General features: G+C 39.6%; 1 protein-coding gene across 1 annotated transcript in view; it reads right to left on the minus strand.

Moving 5' to 3' along the window:
- ATP8A2 (ATPase phospholipid transporting 8A2) overlaps positions 1–19,949 on the minus strand; it is a 320,460-nt gene that overhangs the window by 193,068 nt on the left and 107,443 nt on the right. Inside the window, exon 25 of the mRNA XM_039565493.1 lies at positions 6,149–6,321. Within this exon, the coding sequence (XP_039421427.1) occupies positions 6,149–6,321 (173 nt within the window). The remainder of the gene's footprint in view (positions 1–6,148; positions 6,322–19,949) is intronic.

Genomic DNA, 19,949 nt, shown 5'->3' on the forward strand with positions numbered 1-19,949 from the left:
AGCTGGTCATCCAGTATAAACAGAAACTGAACACTAAAACAGATACCAGATCTGAACTGACATACCCAAGTTTAAAACACAATACAAACTTAGTCAATCAGCTGAGTATTTTTCTTTAATAAATTCAAACAAGCAAACATTTTGCCAAATTGGGAATAGTAGTGGAAACTGGAACACTGGTTCAACTTAGAGATTACTTTGAATTACTTCCTCATCTGAACCACATGACAAGTAAAGCAAAATAATTCTAAGAATAGGAACAGTCACAATAATGGGATGAAGTTAAGCAGCAAGAAATGTTTGGCCATATAGCATGAATCATTCAAATTCAGGTTGTCAGGCAGTTAATAGTTACCCAAGGGAAAGAGCCAAAGATGTTTCACCTGTGTCATTTAAAAACAAATGATACCAGTTAAAACAGTATCTTTAAGTACTGTTTAAGTGTAAACAGTAACTTCTTCCCCTTTAAACACTAGCTATGCATTTGAGTCATTTGAACTCTGAGTGAGGTTCAGAAAACGTCATAGCACAGAGCACCAATTAAAAAGAACAAACAGAAGTCAAAAACATGCAGCAGAAACTCACTTTGCCAGTCAGAGGACAAAATAATTACCAAAATTTGTAAGATCGAGCTCTCCTAAAGTTTGCCTATACTAGCTTTCCAGCACAGGACTGGTGACATTTTCCAAGTTAACTTAGCTCTTGCAAAGCAGCCAACAGGCTTTTAAGAAAAACAATCATAAGAAAGTCCCAGGACTGCTTTACACATCCCTACATACACACTGAACAGTTTAGGTGATCATTTCTAATCATCTGTGACTATTCTTTATTCAAAAGTGCAGAGAGCACCATGTAATGCTGCAACTCCAAACCTTCCTCCCACTTCAATTATCTACAAACACCAAAGCTGTCAGAATGTCTCCTCCCTCATGGTTTTCAAAGTCATGAGATGAATATTGCTGTCATGAGTTGGCAGAAATAGAACAAGAGAACGAGCATTGATTATTTAGTAGGTGACAGACAAGGGGAAACATAAGATGTACATACAGGAAAATGGAACACATCCATAATTTTCTTAGGGACCAATTAACATTAGAATTGGCTTGCATACTCTTAATCAGGATTGAGTTGCAATTTTTTGTCATGAAAAAGGGAATCTCATCTAATGAAAGCCAGCAAGACACTTTTTTTATCCAATAAATAAATACATGCTGAACTACAGCACAGAATAATCATTTTGTCAAATACAAACACCAGCAACAATATGCGAGTTGAGGGAATAAATATTCAAGAAGTATTCCAGATGTTCATTTTGTGAGCTATGTTATTAATGTCTCCTCCAAATCATGATGGAAGACCAGAAGCACCTAAAGTATGGCCTTACAACTTGGAGTGCTGAGACAACCTCTCTTGTTTCCTCATCTCTCTTCCCTCCTTAGCTGATGAAGTGACACTAATAATTAGCAACATGTACTCTTCACAAGCTGCTTTTTTCCCTTCCTTCTCCAACCTTCTGCTTTCAATTCATTAAACCCCTTCCTTTTCAACACCCAAGCAGAGACATGCTAGTCAAAGGGAACGCTCATTTCAGAACATTTAGTGTCTGTTCTCAGAGTGATGCCTGTGGGCTCATGTCCTCACCCCAGCCTCCCTGCATGCTACATGCAATAGCAACACAGGTAGAACAGGGTTTTGCTGTTGCTGGGGGGTTGTTTAAAAAACATGTATTTTCTCATCTTGTTTCTTTTTTTACTCAGCTCCTAACCATTATCACTACGACTCCAATACTGCTCAAGGTACTGAAAGCAACAGTTTGTGCAGCTATCACCTAAAGTTGGCTGGTGAGGCTGGGTAGAAGCCCTCCAGTCAGTGTTCAGATGCTGAGCAACAACTGCACACACCTTTCAACCTAAAAGCAAGCAAAAAATCATCCTGATGCAGACATGACATGCCAAGTGCCCTTGTAGAAACAGCAGATAGTCCACAGGAATTGCTGTTGCTGGATTTCCTCAATTTCTGTTCATGCTTTATAGACACTTCTTCAGAACAGGACATCTGATCAAAGTATGGCAGTAAAGCTGATGGATTGTGCAGCAATTGAGACATTTTTCTTTGTTTTCCTATCGCCTGAAACCCCTCCTATAAGGGGATCAACTCACCGTTCATTCTGCTGAAAAGCTGCAGGATCTAAGTACACTTATGGAAAAGAAACAATATCCCAGCATCATTACCTCAAGCATTATTGCAGAAATGGTCAGTAACACAGGCAAAAGAGAAAAGAATGACTCTGACGCAGCCCAGCCTTGGGTTCCCAGCCTTATGCTATGCATCTCTCTGGAGATGCTTGTTTTGTTGTGCTTACATCTGTGAAAAAAATTAAACAAAGGACTACTTCTGTTGTCCAACAATTAATTTTAAGTACTGAGTAGTTATAAACTGCTTGGAATTACTTAATCTCTTAAATGCTGATGGATTGCTCCTTCCTGATGGATTGCTATTTAATATGGGATTAAACCCATACAAAGGCAGAGTCACTGCCACCTGCAAAAAAGTTCTATTCAACAACAATACAAAAAGTTCCCAAAGCAGAGTCATAAAAATGTGTTTCTGAAACACCACATTAATTCAGCTACAAATACTTCCAATTCAAGGCAGGCTCTTCAGCAGAGAATTAAATATAAATTTAAAATTAAATTGACTTTTAAAATATTAAATAATTAAATATTAAATGCCATAACACACAAGTTATATACTTCTCTCCTACTTTTATATTCAAAGCCAAATGCAGCAATATGCTGTACCTATCAGCTGGTGTATAAACAGTAGATGAATGATAACACTCCATTTTGTTATTAAAAGAATAATCTCACTTCTACTCAAGCCTTAACATTTTGTGTCTCACAAAACATCACTAAAAACAGGTCCATTAAAGGAACATTTGAAAACCAGAGACAGGCAATCATCAGCTCAGATCTCATAAATGAAGTCATGAGTTCAACTGCCTTCCAAACAACATTTACTCCCAGTGAAAAGTAAGTTTTGCTTGCTCTTGACACACTGACATCTCAGTCAGTGTGAGGAAAGATAATGAGATCTGTCAGTCTCTGGAAAAACTTTTAACAAACAAGGCTTTTTCTTAAAGAGTTGTTTGATTTGATTTTGCTAGCTTTACCAAGTCTCTCGAGGGGTGCATTTTTCTCCACTGTGCCAGTGGCCTGCTAGAGACACTGTAACAGTGGAAGACTTAACCTCATCAGAAGATACCATCTTTCCCTCTTAATGCAAAAAGGAGCCAGGTTTACTACAGTTTCATTTTAAGAGATTACCCCTGAGAATCAAGTTCAACTACAGTTTATGCCTAAAGCCCAGAAAATGAATATACAGTATGTCTTAACTATATTTTAAAAAAATTTTTTTTGAATGGCAAATGCAGCTGAAACTCCCCAGAGGAGATGAAAATGTTTTAGTCAATTTATGAAATATTAAGCCCCATGAATTTATGCAATGTTGAGAATAGCAAGGCAACTCCTCCTACAATGGTTAAACATCATACCACTAAGTTAAAGAGCCAGATCCCCCTCCCAATTAACATTTTTGTTTGAAGACTAACTCTAATTTGAAATGCCCTCTTTTTCAATTACATTTTAAAACTTTTTCCTGTGAAGTATAAGTGCACTGCCTTATTTGACAGACAAAGTACTATCGAAAATAATCCAGAGCAGAAAAAGAAATGTTTTTCTTGCTTCAGTATCAAGCACCTGGCAAGTGAATGGAAGGTTCCTGCAAAGCCTTAAAGGTTATTAAAAGCATTCCTCTTTTTCCCTGGGGACTTAAAACTCAATTATTTTCATTCCTCCTTTTAAGCTATGAAATTACATCATCTCTTCCCCTTTGATTTATACTTCACAGTATTTTTTCCGCATTGTTCCTCAATTTGCTAATTCACTAATAAATAAAGCCCCTGTTGGCTCCCCTCATGGAATAATGAAAGAGGAAATGTTCAGTATTGCATGTCTCTTGGCAAAACAGGACCATTATTTATATTCAGCTAATTACATTTATTTTATTATTTTATAATATTGTGTAATTTTAATAATTTGCAATTTATTATTTGTTTCAACTACATAGGTCTTTGACTTAACTCGTCGAATCTTCAGGAAATAAACTAACAAAGTGCCTTGGAAGGATCTCTACCACAGCATTGTGATAGAGTAGGAAAGCAGGAACTTTCTATCTGCTCTGTGTTCGTTAACTTCGTCACAAACAGAGCACAACATCAGGTCAGTTCCCTTCCCAGGCACTTGGTGCTCTCAAAGCCCAAAGTACCTTTACTCTGGCCCTCTTCCTGGCCCTACATCGGGGCTTGTTGCATTCAGAAGATGGCTGCACTTGTGTTAGCTCCCTCTGGTAAAACACTTGTCACTCCACAAAACAGCTGCAGAAATGAGATCTCTGCTCTAAGACTTCATGCCTTCTTCCTCTAGCCCCCTGCCCAAATTTTTAAAAATTAATCAACAGTAGATTAATTGACAGGGACAGAAAAATTGCTGTCACTGAACACTACAGGGAAGAGCCTGTCTCCCTCGTCTTCATTCACTTCTATTGCATATTCATACAAATTGATACAAACCCCTCTGAGCCTCCTCTTTTCTCAGCTGAACCCTTCCAGCTCTCAGCTTCTCCCTGTAGAAAAGATGCTCCAGCCCCTTTTTCATCTTCATGGTCCTGCACCGGACTCTCTCCACTAAACCTGTTTGCATCTTATGTTAAGGATCCCAGAACTGGACACAACATTCCAGATGTGACCTCACCAGTGTGGAGAAGAAGGATCACCTCCCTCAACCTCGACCAATGCTCTTTATACTGCAGCCCAGGGTAGTGCTAGTCTTTGTTTTGCCACTAGGATTCATTGCTAGCTCACAGTCAGCTTGTCCACCAGGACCCAAAGATCCTTCTGGACAAAGGCACTTTCTAGCTTGGCAACCCCCCCAGTTTAAGGGGTTGTAACTCCCCAGGCATAGGACTTTGCATTTCCCCTTCTTGAGCTTCATGAGATTTCTCTGCTCAATTCTTCAGCCTGTTGAAGTCCCTCAGAAAGGCAGCCAAGCCATCAGTGTTATCAATCATTCCTCAGTTTTGTATCATCTGTAAACTTGCTGAGGACATACTCCATCTAATCATCAGGAAATTAATGAAGATGTTGAACAGCTCTAGCCCCAGTATTGTGCAGTACAGCAGTCCAGAAAACAAATGCAAAGAAACTAGTCAGAAAAAAAGCCCAAGTGTTCATCTATTTCGGGTGCATGGACAACATTGTTTTTGCCATGTGCACACATAAAAGGTAAGTAAGACTGTAAAAAAAGTAGTACAAAGTCTCCATATAGTTATTTCCCACAAAGTAGGTCTTGCTTCTAGAATGCAAATAAAACTTCCTGCCTGCCTAAATCAACAATCCCTTCTAGGTCACAGTTCTCCACGAATACCAGCAATGAGCACAAACACACACAATCCTCAAAGCCACATAATCTTTCAAAGTTAAAAATGATGCAGCCTTCCTGCTACACAGAAAGCAAAGTAAGCCAGCTTTTGGTTTTCATTTTCTTGGGGCTCTTATTTCCTTCCTTCTGCAGTAGTCATGACATAGGACCACATCTGTGTATAGCTAAATCCACAAACGGCAACAAACTCTGCTGTGACTTAATAAAGCAAGCAGTAGTCTAACATTTTAATGAGGCAAATTGCACTGTTATCACATGCTCACATAATACACAAGTAGAAGTCAAGACAAACTTAAATTCACCCAGAGACCTTCTCTCGAGCTGAGCTGAAAAGTCACACAAACATTTTGATTACAAATGACCACATCCATACCGCTCCTTCTCATCAGCATCTACTATAACCGGGCAATCAGGCACAATGTTTCCTCATGATCTTTCATCACTTCATAGAAGAGATCGGACTCAGCTGGGACTGAAAGTGGCAGAGGGCATTATTTGATGACAGTTTTAATGAAGGACATACCTCCTCCTCCATAGGAGCAAGAAAGACTCGACAAAGCAAGCTGCTCTCAGTGGCAGTGTGCACACTAAGTTTTATTCACAGGCTTCACGCCCATTTTGTTACCCAAAAAAGTAATGGAATTCCTTACCTGCAACAAATGACCGCTTTGCAGGAGAGTGCCAAATCCAGAAAGCTCTGCCTGACTTCAAATGAAAGGGCATACTTCAGTGTGTGGCCATCAATAATCAGGGCAATATCATTTTCCTTGCCCAGTGACTCCCCCAGACTGGTACAATGTTGAGTCAGAGAAGCTCTTGTTGCCTGAAGGATAAACAGAAAGAAAATGTTTCTTCCTAATCCAAGAAAAGTGCATTCAAACTACAGCAAGGTATCTCCAGACCGTGCAACAGAGCACAGCATACATGCACCCAAATTGGCACTGACGTGAGCTAATGTGTTAACAGTATCTCGTGCAGACATACTGACTTGTGTCACAAATCACCAAAAGCTGCCTCTGCTTTCCTAGGAACACATCTTGTTTCAAAGCAGACTCCAGCACCTTTACCACACAGTCCTGCATGATGCATGTGCCCAAAGCAGTTGTGATACAGCCTTTCCAACTGTAGCCCAAACACATCAACTTTCCCAGGCCAAACAGGTAGGAAAAGAATCAGGCCACTTTCACACAAACGGGAAGGGTGGGGGGAAAGAGGGAAAGTTGCTTTGCAATTCATTTTCTCTCACCCCACTCATTAGTATGGTAATCAAAACAAACTCACTCTGATTCACTAGAAAACTAGCCCCCAACTGGAGGCAAATTTACAGATTAAGTTAATGAGTATGACAGAGAACACAATCCAGCCATTTCAGACACAGATTACCTTTTTCACCTTCTTCTTTACAAGAATGACTGCATAATTCCCTGTTTCCCCATTAAAATGTGAGGGATTAGATTTATGACTTCATGGCATGCTTTATTTACACTGTACCTGAAAATTTAACACAAAGTAGATGACTGTGCTTAAACCATTAGAGACCAGTGCTGGGAAAATAAGGATAAGTCTTCAGGGAAGAAAGCTGTTTTATCTAGTTCAACACTACTATGCAGTGACAACATTCACAGGAACTCCAAGGATGGTATAACGGATACAGGTTGGGTAATGTTATCAATAATAGAATTTGATCCCAAGAGCCCCTGCCCCTGGGATCTTGGAGTGTCATTTCTTTTTCTTTACTGCTTCCTTTCAGTCTTGCTCAAACATTTTTCTTGCTCTCAAGTGCAGAATTAACCCCTGTCCTTCTCCTGAATGCACACACAGGATTAAATGCTTCTCTGACTATTTGAAACCAAGGGAGAACTCCCTGCCCTTATTCCCTGTCTAGCACTTGGGGCACTTCAGAGGTAACACCCTCATTTTTCACCTGACCCAAAGGAGGGTGAAGGGCCAGGGCCCAACCGCTCCCCCCTACAGACAGAGGAGAATCTGAGGGCAAGCTCAGGAGGGTTACTGAATATCCATCATCTATTGCTCAAAAGAAAAAGCCACAGAAAAACTTATAAAAGGTGATATGTCTCATCAGTTGAAATTACTAATCTCTCCCTAGCTTATTGTCATGGCTATGCATAAGCTTCATCCAATTCATGCCCTGGTCACGGAATTTACTCATCTTACATATAAGATGACACAGAATTAGTAACAGGGTTAATAATACTCCAAAATGCTATAAATCAAGGATTACAAATCAGGCACTTCATTTTGCCAGCACTTCATAAAACTCTCAATATACTCTTCCATACGCAGGACTAATTTACAACCTAACAGCTTATACAGAGAAAAGCATGAATTATTATTTCTGTTTCTTCCAACTACTTAAAATTGCCATGTAAAAAAACCCCACTGAACTATTGCTCCTATAGGCCAGTGCCATTGAGCCAAATAAATCAGACCCAATGTCACTGGGTATATAATGAAGACCTTCTAAGTAAGCAGGGGAACAAACATTTGGAAACCATGGGGAACTACATCCTTCTGTGGGCAACTCATTACTGGTTACTCGAGTAAAAATCCCTACTTTGATCCCTAGCTTTTACTCTGTGCTTGACATCAAGGGGTAAGTTTCTTTGAGTCACATCAAGCAAGAGTAAATCAATCCTTTATAAGAATAAGCATGATAGAGCAGAAATCAATAGTAATCCTAAGAAAGTATCTGAATAAACTAAGGCCTGTGGAATACCCCTGCCTTTTTTACTGAGTATCTATCAAGACTAAATGCTAAGTCTGTCAGGGGTTCTGACAAAACCAGAATATTAGAAACAAATATAGCAAGCCTTTCACTTAGCCATAATAAACTTGGTTTTTCTTCCCAGGCACAGAACATCCAGCTGCTCTGGGGAAACCTGGAGAGGTGCCTGCCAATGAAACCTTGTGGTAGTGGCATATCAATTTCCACCAAATATTAAAAATATGTAGCTTTACTTAAAAGTCAGAAGGTGCAAAAACTGAAAAGTCCATCCATTTAGTAGCCCTGATTCAGTGGGTTATTCTAATAAATATGGACACTTCATAAGCCAGTAGAGGACATGTGCACGTGCTTAAGCTGTCAGTTGAATCAGAGTAACATTATCAGTTAGAGCTTTATAAGGGCTTAAAAACTCATTCATAAGACCACCAAGTGTCAGAGAACAAATACTGAAAAAAAAAAAAAAATCAGACTGTAAAAAATCAACTACAGAGCTCAAACTGAAAAAGCTAAGGAAATCAGGTTTTAATTTATTTTTATTCTACTTTTACACCTTTGACATGATGGGTTGACTAGTTTCTAAAAATATGAACAATTTGACATAAATGCATTTAAGGGTTAATGTTATGGCCTCTGTGCTCGAGTTAAATTCAAGACATAGTGCTATATTCCATAATAAACCTATCCCACCTGCTCTTCCTGTTTGTTTTTCCATTTCCATTTTAACAAGTTGCAATCATAAATATAAACCTTGAGCAGAGCATTTACTTGCATTACTGCCTTAAAATAAACCTTCAGATTTTATTGTTCTCTCTGTGCATAGTTTCCATACAGAACATGAAGTAACATTATTAGTTCACTATTATAAATCTTCATAGCAGACTAAATTTGTTGACAGGCAGAAAACAAAAACATCCTGAAGCAGAGTTTGTGTGGTCTTCTCTGGATTGCACTCTCAGGATCTTTAACAAACCTTGTGATAGCATGCCTGTATATTCTCACTTCCTAAAACCTCAGGAAAAATCCCTGCTGTGCCCAGCTTCATATTTGAATTACAATACTGACAAACATTCTGGGATTTACCAGGCTATTATTTTGTAGGTTAACAGAGCAAATACTAATACTTTTCACATGATGCCTGAAGTCAACTTGGAAGTCAACACAATCAGAGTTAACTTAATCAGAGCTCTGCTGATTTCACTAAAAACAAGAGCAGACTCCTCATGCTGTAATAAGAAACATTAGGAACATTAGCGTATAGGTTATATAATTAGATCTTAAGCATGCTTTTTTGTGTGCACCATGTGCCTTTGGGTAGGGGTTTTTTGTTGTTCTTGGGGGTTTTTTGCTTTGATTTGGTTGGGTTTTTTTAAAAGCATGGCGCCATACTGCCCATTCCATCCCACCAGAGCTTTGCACACTAAGGAATTCTGGTGTGTGAGGCAACTCAGTATCCGACACAGAATGACAGTATCAGATACTTGCCAAGAAAAAACAGAAGTCAGAGGACTTCCAAAAACTGAGTGCAGAAGACTCCAGCAGGATAATAGCCATTCCCATAGCTTATCTTAGAAAAAAGCTCATACCCACAGAAGAACTGGACAGTTATTTTAAGATAATCGACTCCAAATCTCCTGTTCTCTTTCCTCCCTGGAAAGGCTCACAAAGTCACTGAAATGACAGCAAGGGATAGAAAGGATAGAAATTTGTGCAGCCACTACACTCATGGTTCATTGTAAGCATACAGCCATACATGGCCCACAAGGAAAGAGATCTCAGGAAGAGAAGTCAGTGGCTAGTAGCTTCATGTAGGCCAGAAGGCATCTTTAGCTGAAGAGAGCCACTCACTTCTGGATCTGTGACCTCTGATAGACATAGCCCTGGTAAGGCCAAAATCAGCCCTACGTTCTGGCTGCCCACATTTCATGCATCCTCAGTTGGTTGGAGCATGGTGCTAATAAAGCATACGGGCCAATCAGTTTAGTGTTGGACTCAATGATCCTTGTGGGTCCCTGCCAACTCAGAATATTCTGTGATTCATCCTCCTTGAACAGCCATTCCTCCATCTCAGAAGACCTAATATCCCCCTCACACAACGAGCTCCTGCAGTAAGAGATGTTAACCTTACACATCAGTTTAACTGTAGGCTAAGTCAATCACATGCTATTTGCTACTGTATTTATCTAGAAAGTACTGCTAGCTACAGCAGTTCAAAGCGTTTTCCAAGTTAACTTCTTCCATCATCCTATAATTAATTTCCAAGCCACTAATTCTGATATGAGATTATATAAATTACACAATCTGCTAACTCACTAGAGTACACTGAAGTGCCAGCTCAACTCGTTTTACCAATCTAAGAATTTACTTTTTTCGGCTTCTGTTTTCCTTCCTATGTGTGGATAATCTGAATCATCAGATGTAACAACTCTTTCACTGTGTTGAAAAAAGTGGTTTCAATCAAAATACCAGCCACATCCCCTGCCCCCAGTGTTAAATGAAAAATATTCCAAGGAGAACTTCAGAATTAAGCAAGGAAGCCACTGCATAACCCCATTCAAGATAATACTGGCCACCCCTTCCACTTCATAGGAAATTTTCCACTGTATCTTAATTGCAACCTAGAAGCTTCACCACATTCGGTGAATCTGTCTAGTTGCTCTGCCGGAGAGATCTGTAAGGACATCTGGCAGATGCAAATTTACAGGAGACTAGGAATAATCGACATAAAGGCAAGAAAAACTAATGTTTAAACCAAAGCTGGCAAAACGTAATAGAACTATTTAAAGCAACACCTGTTGGCCAGAAGAGTCACTGGAAGTGCTTTCCACAATAAATAGCACATATGCAAGAGCTAACCTTGAAACCTGTCTTGAAACCTAGAAAGAGATACCTAGAAAGATCCTCACTTTTGCCAATCTTCCAAGTTTGCTACCAAACTTGACTAGGTCAGCAAACTACTTCCATTTCCAAAAGCAGACAGGCAACTTCCAAAGACCTGGTTATAAGGAAGGGTGCAAAGCATATTGCCACAAAGCCTAGTGAAGATTACTTTATGTTTATGGCAGTAGTCCAGCTACAAGACTCGTTGTTTTGTTCCTCTGTTCCCTCTCTTTTGTGATTCCCACAATTGGTAAGTCTTCAAACAGTTGGTTATTTAACCGCTTCTGTGTACTCTCAGAGTTTAGCTAGGGGTGGAAACACCAATTCAAACACAGCTGTGTTTGTTGGGTGCAATGTGTCACCTGCTTACATTAACTGATACAAATGCCATGGTTTACGGCCAATAAAATGGATACTCAAAACATCAGTAGAATTGAAAATAGTTACTAATAACAGATGAGGCAGTGCATGTTGAACAGAGCAGGCTGTATTCCTGAAAATACGTAACCTGTAAGGTTCTTGTATAGCCAGAAGTAGAAATATTAGCAGGGAGGTTGTTTTGTTTACTAACTCACTGAAAACAGCATTATGGAGAGACAACGCTGACAATTTCACATTTCTAAAGCCCAATCTTAGGAGTTCATCCCTTCCTTAGCTTTACAGGAAGAAGAGGGTATAAGGACACTCTTGCTGAGAGCCAGGCAAACCTTTAAAGTCAAAGACTAACTGTGAATACTTCACTAGTTCACATTTCAAAAGAAATAGTACCAATATCTCCCAGTTTGGAAGAAGCCTGAGTACTTTCAAAATACAGGATTCACTTCAAATTCAACCTGTACACACAAAACCACTTAGCAAATGGATCATGGAAGATCAGAACCCAGCTGCATACCTTCAATTTACTCTTTTAAGTAAGGTCAAAACTAAGAGAAAAACTAATAAACAGGCCCATCAATAGCTGTTGCTCAGTATTACTGCAGTGCTCAGCCTAATGTCACACGCTGATTTAAAGAGATACATAAGAGCACACAGTGTGACTAGAGCACCTCACAGCCATTCCTAAAACATGTCAATCAAATGACTGTCACTGATCCAACACAGCAGAACTTGATTATTTATTAGCACCATGATTCTGCTTGATGAATATGATCTCCTACCATGCCAAGAAAAACATCCTACGGAGAACCCAGAGATATTAGACGGACTCACTCAGATCATGTTCATAGCTTTGAATTTAACTTCAACCTGAAATTCCTTCAGTTAGCCAAGGAATTTAAAATGTCTCAATACAAAGAGTCCTTAAGCTGCATAGCAAGTCTCGGGTTATCACATATTAAGATCAAACCTTGCCCTCAGATATTAGATAAACAGATCATATCAGCATTTTTGTATCCAGGGGCAGCTGAAAGTCCAAATGAATTCAACCATCAAGAGCTATAACAAGTGCTGTAGAGAATGATTCAAGGATGTTTCCAGTTCTGCAACAAACTTATTATGCAGGAGCCAAGAAACTTCGTTAAATAGGAAGGAAAATACACCCTGAAGGAAATTTGTCCTGTCATCAGTACATCTATCTCCAAGTGTGTTCCACATAGTTTAAAAAGAAAAGTAAAACAGATCTTTTCACAAACTTTGATCACAGAAAAATAATCTCCAAGAGTGTCACTCAGGTATAGCATCTCAAACACATATGCTGTGTAAAGGACTGCAGGTACTTCAAGTACCTACAAGATCAGTTCGAGATCATGGTAAGGAGGAGTGTCAAAAAGCTGACTATTCAAAAAGTACTCAAGCAAACTTAACGTAGCATGCCAGATGGCTGCACACTAAGCTTCAGCCTCTCAGGGAAGAAAAGCAGCACCTTTAATATGGAGTATGTATGAAGTCTCCCCTGCAACCCCAGAGCTGGAGAGGCTTTGGGGGAAAGAAGGAGAGAAGAATTAGGAGCAAAGAGAGGCTTTTGCCAAACTAAGATGTAAAACCGATTTGTTCAAGACTTCACTAACTAGTCATCTCCCATCTTGCAGATTAAATATCAGGCAGTGCATGCTCCCAGAAGTGGTGATCCTCTTATCTTAGCCCTCTGAAATAAAACCTTAAGTTTTCTGCAGCATTACTTTTTCCTCACATTAAAGAGAGATGCTGATAATAGCAGTGGTATCTTAAAAATGCCAATCTTCACTGTAAATCTTGACTGAAATACTGATTCATTAAAAAAAAAAAATCAAGAAAAGTGACAAAAGCCTCAGCATTCTCAGACCAAAGAATTTACATCCTAAGTAGTCATCCAGTGCAACACGGCTGCCAAAGGCACCATCTTGAAAGCCATGAGTCTTTTGCAATCCTTCTTTGAGTTCTAAGAGGGCAAAGCTTGCAGCATAAGAAACAATTGTAGAAGCAACTGCAGTCAAAGGGGCAATTTATCAAATGTTCTTCAAATGCTATGAAAGACAATACCACATTTGTTCAGTTTGACATTTTTTAATATTTCTAACTTTAGCAAGAAGCATGTGTATCCTGGGACTACCAGGGATTTCAAATATGATAGCCACAACCCTGTTCTCTTCACACTAAGAACAGCATTAGGCTTATTACACAATTTTCATTTACTCCAGAACTGCTTTATGTAGGTCACTCTGTCTATTGCTTTCAATATATGTTAGATATTTGACCACAGAACAGTTTATGGTGCACATTAAGATAGTTTATATCTCATACCACAGAAAGGGCAAGAAAAGATATGCTTGTTCTGGACACCAAAACATCTGCGCGATTACTAATATCAACTCTACTCTGCCAAGAGGAAGCAGTCTGTTAGTTTTGCTAACAAGCTAGAATGATTCAGTGTCTTTATTTTGATATTTTAGCTTTATTAAATTCATTCAGCAGAACAGACTTCTTATTTCCTTCTACTTTTTCTCTTCTGAATATAATAATCCAGCTTTTCCTGGAAGCAAGCAAAGCAGAAGCCAGCTCTTGCTTAGACCTTCAAGAAGTTATGTTTCTGCTAAGTAATTTCTCAAAGACAAAACCCCACGTTTCAACCTGATGGACAAATCTTCAGATCAAGGAGATACCACAACCTTCTGCTTTAGATCATGAAGATCCAGGATTCTCTGTTACACTGTCTGAACCACAGATTTCTGTGTTGCTGTTTTAAGCTGTCACTACATGTCAATACCCACAAACAGCTGAGGAGAATTCAGGCAAGAAAATGACACTGGTATGTGGACATACAAGTCAGTCTATAATTTACCCCCCCACCACCCAGAAAAAAGGGTATTTTCTCCTTATATAAAATCACAGGATGTTCTGGGTTGGAAGGGACCTTAGAGATCATCTAGTTCCAACCCCACCCCTCGACCAGGTTGCACAGAGCTCCATCCAGCCTGGCTTTTAACACTTCCAGGCATGGGGCACACACAGCTTCCCTGGACAACCTGTCCCAGTGTCTCACCACCCTCACAGTAAGGAACTTTTTCTTAACATGTAATCTAAACCTACTCTTTTACCGTTTGAAACCATTCCCCCTTGTCTTGTCACTATATGTTCCTGTAAAAAGTCCCTCTCCAACTTTCTTGCAGGCTCCCTTCAGGTACAGGAAAACAATTCGGTCACCCCCAAGCCTTCAGGTAGAATGCATTGAAGATTCAGATCTCTGCTACAGATACTGACTTTTTCATATGTTTATGCATCTATCTGTGTATGGGGTTTTTTTATATACACAAAGTGTACATATATTATCACTATTATATGACCTTGGCTGATATAAATAAAATACAGCCATCCTGACTCAATGAGATTAGAACTTTCCTGAGACAAAGAACAGCCATCAATGCAGCCAGGACTACACTAAAGGAGTTTTATCATTGCTAGCAAGTAAGGAATTAATGTTTATTAATATATAAAAGACTGAACACTCGTCACAATGAAATACTAACCAGATGACAGAACTCATCTCTCCTCCAGAAGAATGCTATACATAAGAAACACATAATACTGAGTAGATTGAGTTGTACAAAGCAGGACTGCCTCAACGTGATTTTCTCATGATGCAGTTACCTTGCCAGCACAGACATATGCATTGTGTCAAAACCAGTGTTCACTATGACAAAATTATTTCATATTTTCAAGTCACGTTACATGTGTAGTCTGGAAAAGAGAAAGATTTGGTTTTGCCTTTTCATGTAAGGTAACATCAATTTGTAAGACATCAAAATAAAGCTGGAAGGACAGAATTTCCCTCTCTAAAGACCAATAAAATTTAAATAGGGCTAGGGAAAGCTATAGCTTCAATTATTTGTAGTCTTCCACTCTTAATTTCCTCTCCAAAATCCCCCTTAAAAAAAACCCCAACCACTATTAGCATCTGTGCAGTTAATAGTTCAGTTGAATGGTAGTGTAAGTAACAGAGGCCATACCGCTGTCAGAGTTCACAGTCAAAGTTCTTCCCATACTTAAGTAAAAGGAAACTGCTTTGAGAACTAAGCCAAACAGCAAACTCTAAACTCTAAGCTACTCAAGACAGTCCCACACATACAACAAGCCAACCTGTCATATTAGTCTTCCTTTCAAGTGCTTGTGTACTATCAAATCTGTTTCTCCAAGCAAATCTGAGAAAGTTCCAGAGCCACTGATTAGCACAGGCAGGCTCTGTAATAAAACTGAGTTTTAAGAAGCAGATTGCTTTTAAACCAAGTTGTTTCCTTGAAGCCCTGGTTTTGATTTAGAAACAATACAGGTATTGAGCAGAAATACGAGAGAACTCGCAGTTCCTGAAATACCCTTTGAGATTTTACTTCTACCCTAACAGCATGACAAGCATCAGAAGTTACTCACGCTCCTTGGACTATGTATTTTTCCCTTTTACCCAGGGCTGACTAGGCAATAAAACAACACACAAAGGAGTTTCCAGAAGGATCTGATACAAGCTGTACCTCCATTACCTTACCTATTCCCCAAGAGCCTCTTGGAAACGGAGAACATGTACATTCATCGATTGTTTCCATCCAACTGGGATCACTTTGACTCCTTAAAGAATTAGGTCAGGCTTCCTGCCCTTTGGCAGCTGCTCAGTGGTACACAGGGTGCAAAAGTCATCCTGGATGCTTCATTCCTGGCCTTGGTCCCATCTGTGCCGTCTCAGAGCTTCTAATGAAGCAGAGCCCAGCAAGCAGACAGCAAGGCAGCATTCTCTTGCTTGAGCCAGCCCTGTTGGCAAGCAACTGGAAAGAAGGCAGTCAAGCCTGACCATGCTTCTGTTTAAGACAAAACAGCATCCAAATTGCCCCACAAGGGCAGATGAAGGATATGGAACATACTGAGCAAGGAAAACACTAGGCATGCCCTGAAGGACAGGGGCCTGGACACTCCCAGGAAACACAGACTGTCAGAAGAAGCAGAGCTCGAAAAGCTGGAACAGCAAGGATAGGAAATTGGATTCTCCTTCATGTCCCAAAACTAAAAGTAAGAGCTCTATACATCTGCATCCAAGCAGAGGACAGTAGCAGGACTAAAAGTGCTAACCTTGGACTATAGTTTTTTAAACCCGTAAATTACAGTGCTAAAATACAGGCACACATTAGGGAAGGGGAGAAACACTATTGGGTTACACTAGCAAGACGCTAGGAAACATTCCTGCTAAATCACAGAGATCTTCGCTATCTGAACACTTCTAGAACTGTAGGATCAAATAACTCTCATTCAATAACTGAAGGAAAGTAACAGGAGAGCTATCCAAAACACAAGCATTGGCACCACACGTAAATTATGAAAACTAAAGAATTTAGTGTTATAAGATCAGAATACCAGAAATCCAGATAGCTATATATTTGTCCAGCTGATACAAGACCCATAACCGAACTAGCTACGAAGCATTAGATCATGAAATGAGAAAAGCATGACAAAACTATCCAAATGGTTGTATGCAAGCCAGCCTGTTGAATCTACTCAATAGTTTTGCTCAAATAAGATTTGTCATGATGTAAACTCTTCTGTTGCAGTTTGATTACAAAATTAGTACTTCACAACAATAACATCAGGTAAATACCTCAAAGACTGCCCAGCTTTAACATCTTTGTCAGAGAAAGTCTGAAGATTAGATTTTCTAATGGAATTCTACCAAGATCAATTCATCCTCAATGATCCTTACCTTCAAAACACCAAAAGAAATGCAATCCCTCTGTCTTGCAATTTGAGCACAGCACATTACAGTGACAAAAGGACAAAAACTGCTGCCCAGAGAGGTTGTGGAAACCCCATACCCAGACATATTCAATAAAGGCCAGGTTGATGGGGCCCTGAGCAACCTGATCTAGGGAATGGAACCCCTGCCCACGGCAGAAGGGGTTGAAACTAGATCTTAAAGGTCCCTTCCAACTCACACCATTCTACAGTTCCATGAAAAATAAAAAGGTCTGAAAAAGCAAATATAAACAAGCTTTCTTAGAGCAATTAATTTTAATTTAACTGGCAGCAGATGTGTGAGCAATGACAAACTAGATGTGGCACAGATCCAAACCCCCACTCCTGCCTTCAGTTCCACCCTTGAAACAGGGCACAGGGCAGGCAGCTCCTCTAGCCCATCCTTCACCACATGGCACAAGAAGAGCCAGCAGCAGGATACAGCCTCCCCTCACCTCCTCAGGTCTTTGGAGAAGTGGGGCCTGGGTGTATGGACCAGCTCACCACAGGCAGTCCAGAAGTTGCCATACAATTGTCACTTTTTATACCAAATTTTACTTCAATTCTAAGTCCAAATAATTTCTGTGCCTAACTTTTAAAAAAGGTTTGCTCCTAGACCACGGCTTCAACTACTCAGAAGAGACTAGGCTTAATGATAAAAGTGAATGGCTGGAGGCTCCTAAAGAGCCTGAAGCCCATCTAGAGGATTTTAAAAACATAACACAATAACATGAAAACATGTTAAAACATGAAAAGCTAAGGGTTTATAAGATATTATGGTACAGGGCATCAAGATCTTTCTGAACATCAGACAGTAGCCTGAGATTATTTTATACTACTTGTCTCCCTTAAATAACAGTACCTTCTCAGCACAGAAGGGGAAGGGTGATGTGCATGAACAAGCACACCTCTCCTGACAGCAGCTTCAGAGAAGCACTGCCTGGTCATGGTCTGGCCTTGCATCAGCCTTAGGTAGTAGTGGAAAAGGAAACAAGCAGGAAAAAGAGCAGCTTTGCCACTGGCCTCCTTGAAGATCAAAGGAAGCAAAAACCTCCACTCAGCGGTTCCCTAGTCATTTTGTTAACTAAGATTATTAAAAAAAAAAAAAAGGGGGAAAAAAAAAAGGTAAAGTCTTGAATGTTCCAAGCACTTCCAAGTTGCACAGGAGTAGAAAAACGGCCTTTGCTAAACACTGTCCTATTTAATACTACGTAAGGTGACATTAAAAGGCCATTTGCCCTTGCCATCACATCACATGTTTAAGGCAGTTTCTTCACCCGCCATAGCTCAGCCAGCACTGAAATTCCAGACACACTGCAAATCTGAAAGATTACATGTGTTCAGCTGACAATTCAGTGTCTTCATACTTTCAAAGCTACACAGGAGACAACAATCCCAGGTAGTGTGTTTGAGACTAATGGAGGCGAGAAGCATTTGCTTGGTTCTGTGACTGAACAGTTCCATTCAAGGACCGTTCTGTAAGAGTTGTCCTGATGCTGGCACTAAGGATAGCTTTCAAATAACTTCATACAACTATTTTAATAATCTTGACATTCTAATATTGGATATAATCTATGGGAGAGATCCCAAACAAATAATTACTCATTGAAACAATATTAATATTATATAAGGTATGTAATATTATATATTAAGATATTAAGATCATGTAACAACTGGTTTCAGCAATTTAATACTTTAGATATAAAAAAAAAAATTCCATAAAAACCTTCTCCCAACCAAGTCAACAAATGCTTTACTTGGGGCAATGAATTCTAACAAGAATTGGAAATACCATAAATAAGCAGTTTTTCAGACTGTATGCAAGACCCCTGAAACTGAGAGATGCTGAGCCCCCATTTATCCCAGCCTCTCAAGTGCCCAGACCCTGCATTCCTGCCAAAACTAATTCCATTAGCTGACAAGATGATGATGTTCACCTATCGAAAAAATTCTATGTAAATACACTATTTCAAAAGATGGCATCATAAAGATTTCCAGAGCTCCGATGCCATCACAGAGAAACACACAGATAAGGTAACAATACTCACAACTCCAAGACCAAAATATTCATTCTTACATCATACAGGCTGCCTTTCTGACTACGTGAACTGAAATCATACCATGTGGGAACTAGGGATCTAGCCACAATGACTTTGGACACTGAAATTAGTTAGGGCAGAACACCGTCCTTTGGAAGACACTAGCAGAGTTGAACAATAGAGGGTCTATCTTTAAATAATATGTAACAGTAATTATCCTGGACTTGGCCAGTGGTCCTCTGCTACAAATACATCTGTACTTTGCTGCTTCGAGCTTCCTTCAGGCCCTAGTTAACCTTTGCTCATAAAGCATGATATGTTCCAAAAATGCTTAATGGAAAAGCATATTGCAACCAGCCAACTGCACGTGTGAACCCAAACTCAAGGTTACTGAAACTGCATTTGTGAGGCAGCAGACACAGTCTTAAAACCACACTGGCCATTTTTACAGCAGACTGTATTCAATGTCTTACTAGAATAAAAAAAACTCCACACCCACAAACTACCAACCAAACAAAAAAACCCACAAAACCCAAGAAACACCACACCAAACATTTTTCTTCATATTTTAGTCCATGTTATTTACTCTATTTAGTTCATAAAACA

This window comes from Corvus cornix, chromosome 1 (genome assembly GCF_000738735.6).
Source record: "Corvus cornix cornix isolate S_Up_H32 chromosome 1, ASM73873v5, whole genome shotgun sequence".
In the NCBI taxonomy this organism is placed as follows: Eukaryota; Metazoa; Chordata; class Aves; order Passeriformes; family Corvidae; genus Corvus; species Corvus cornix.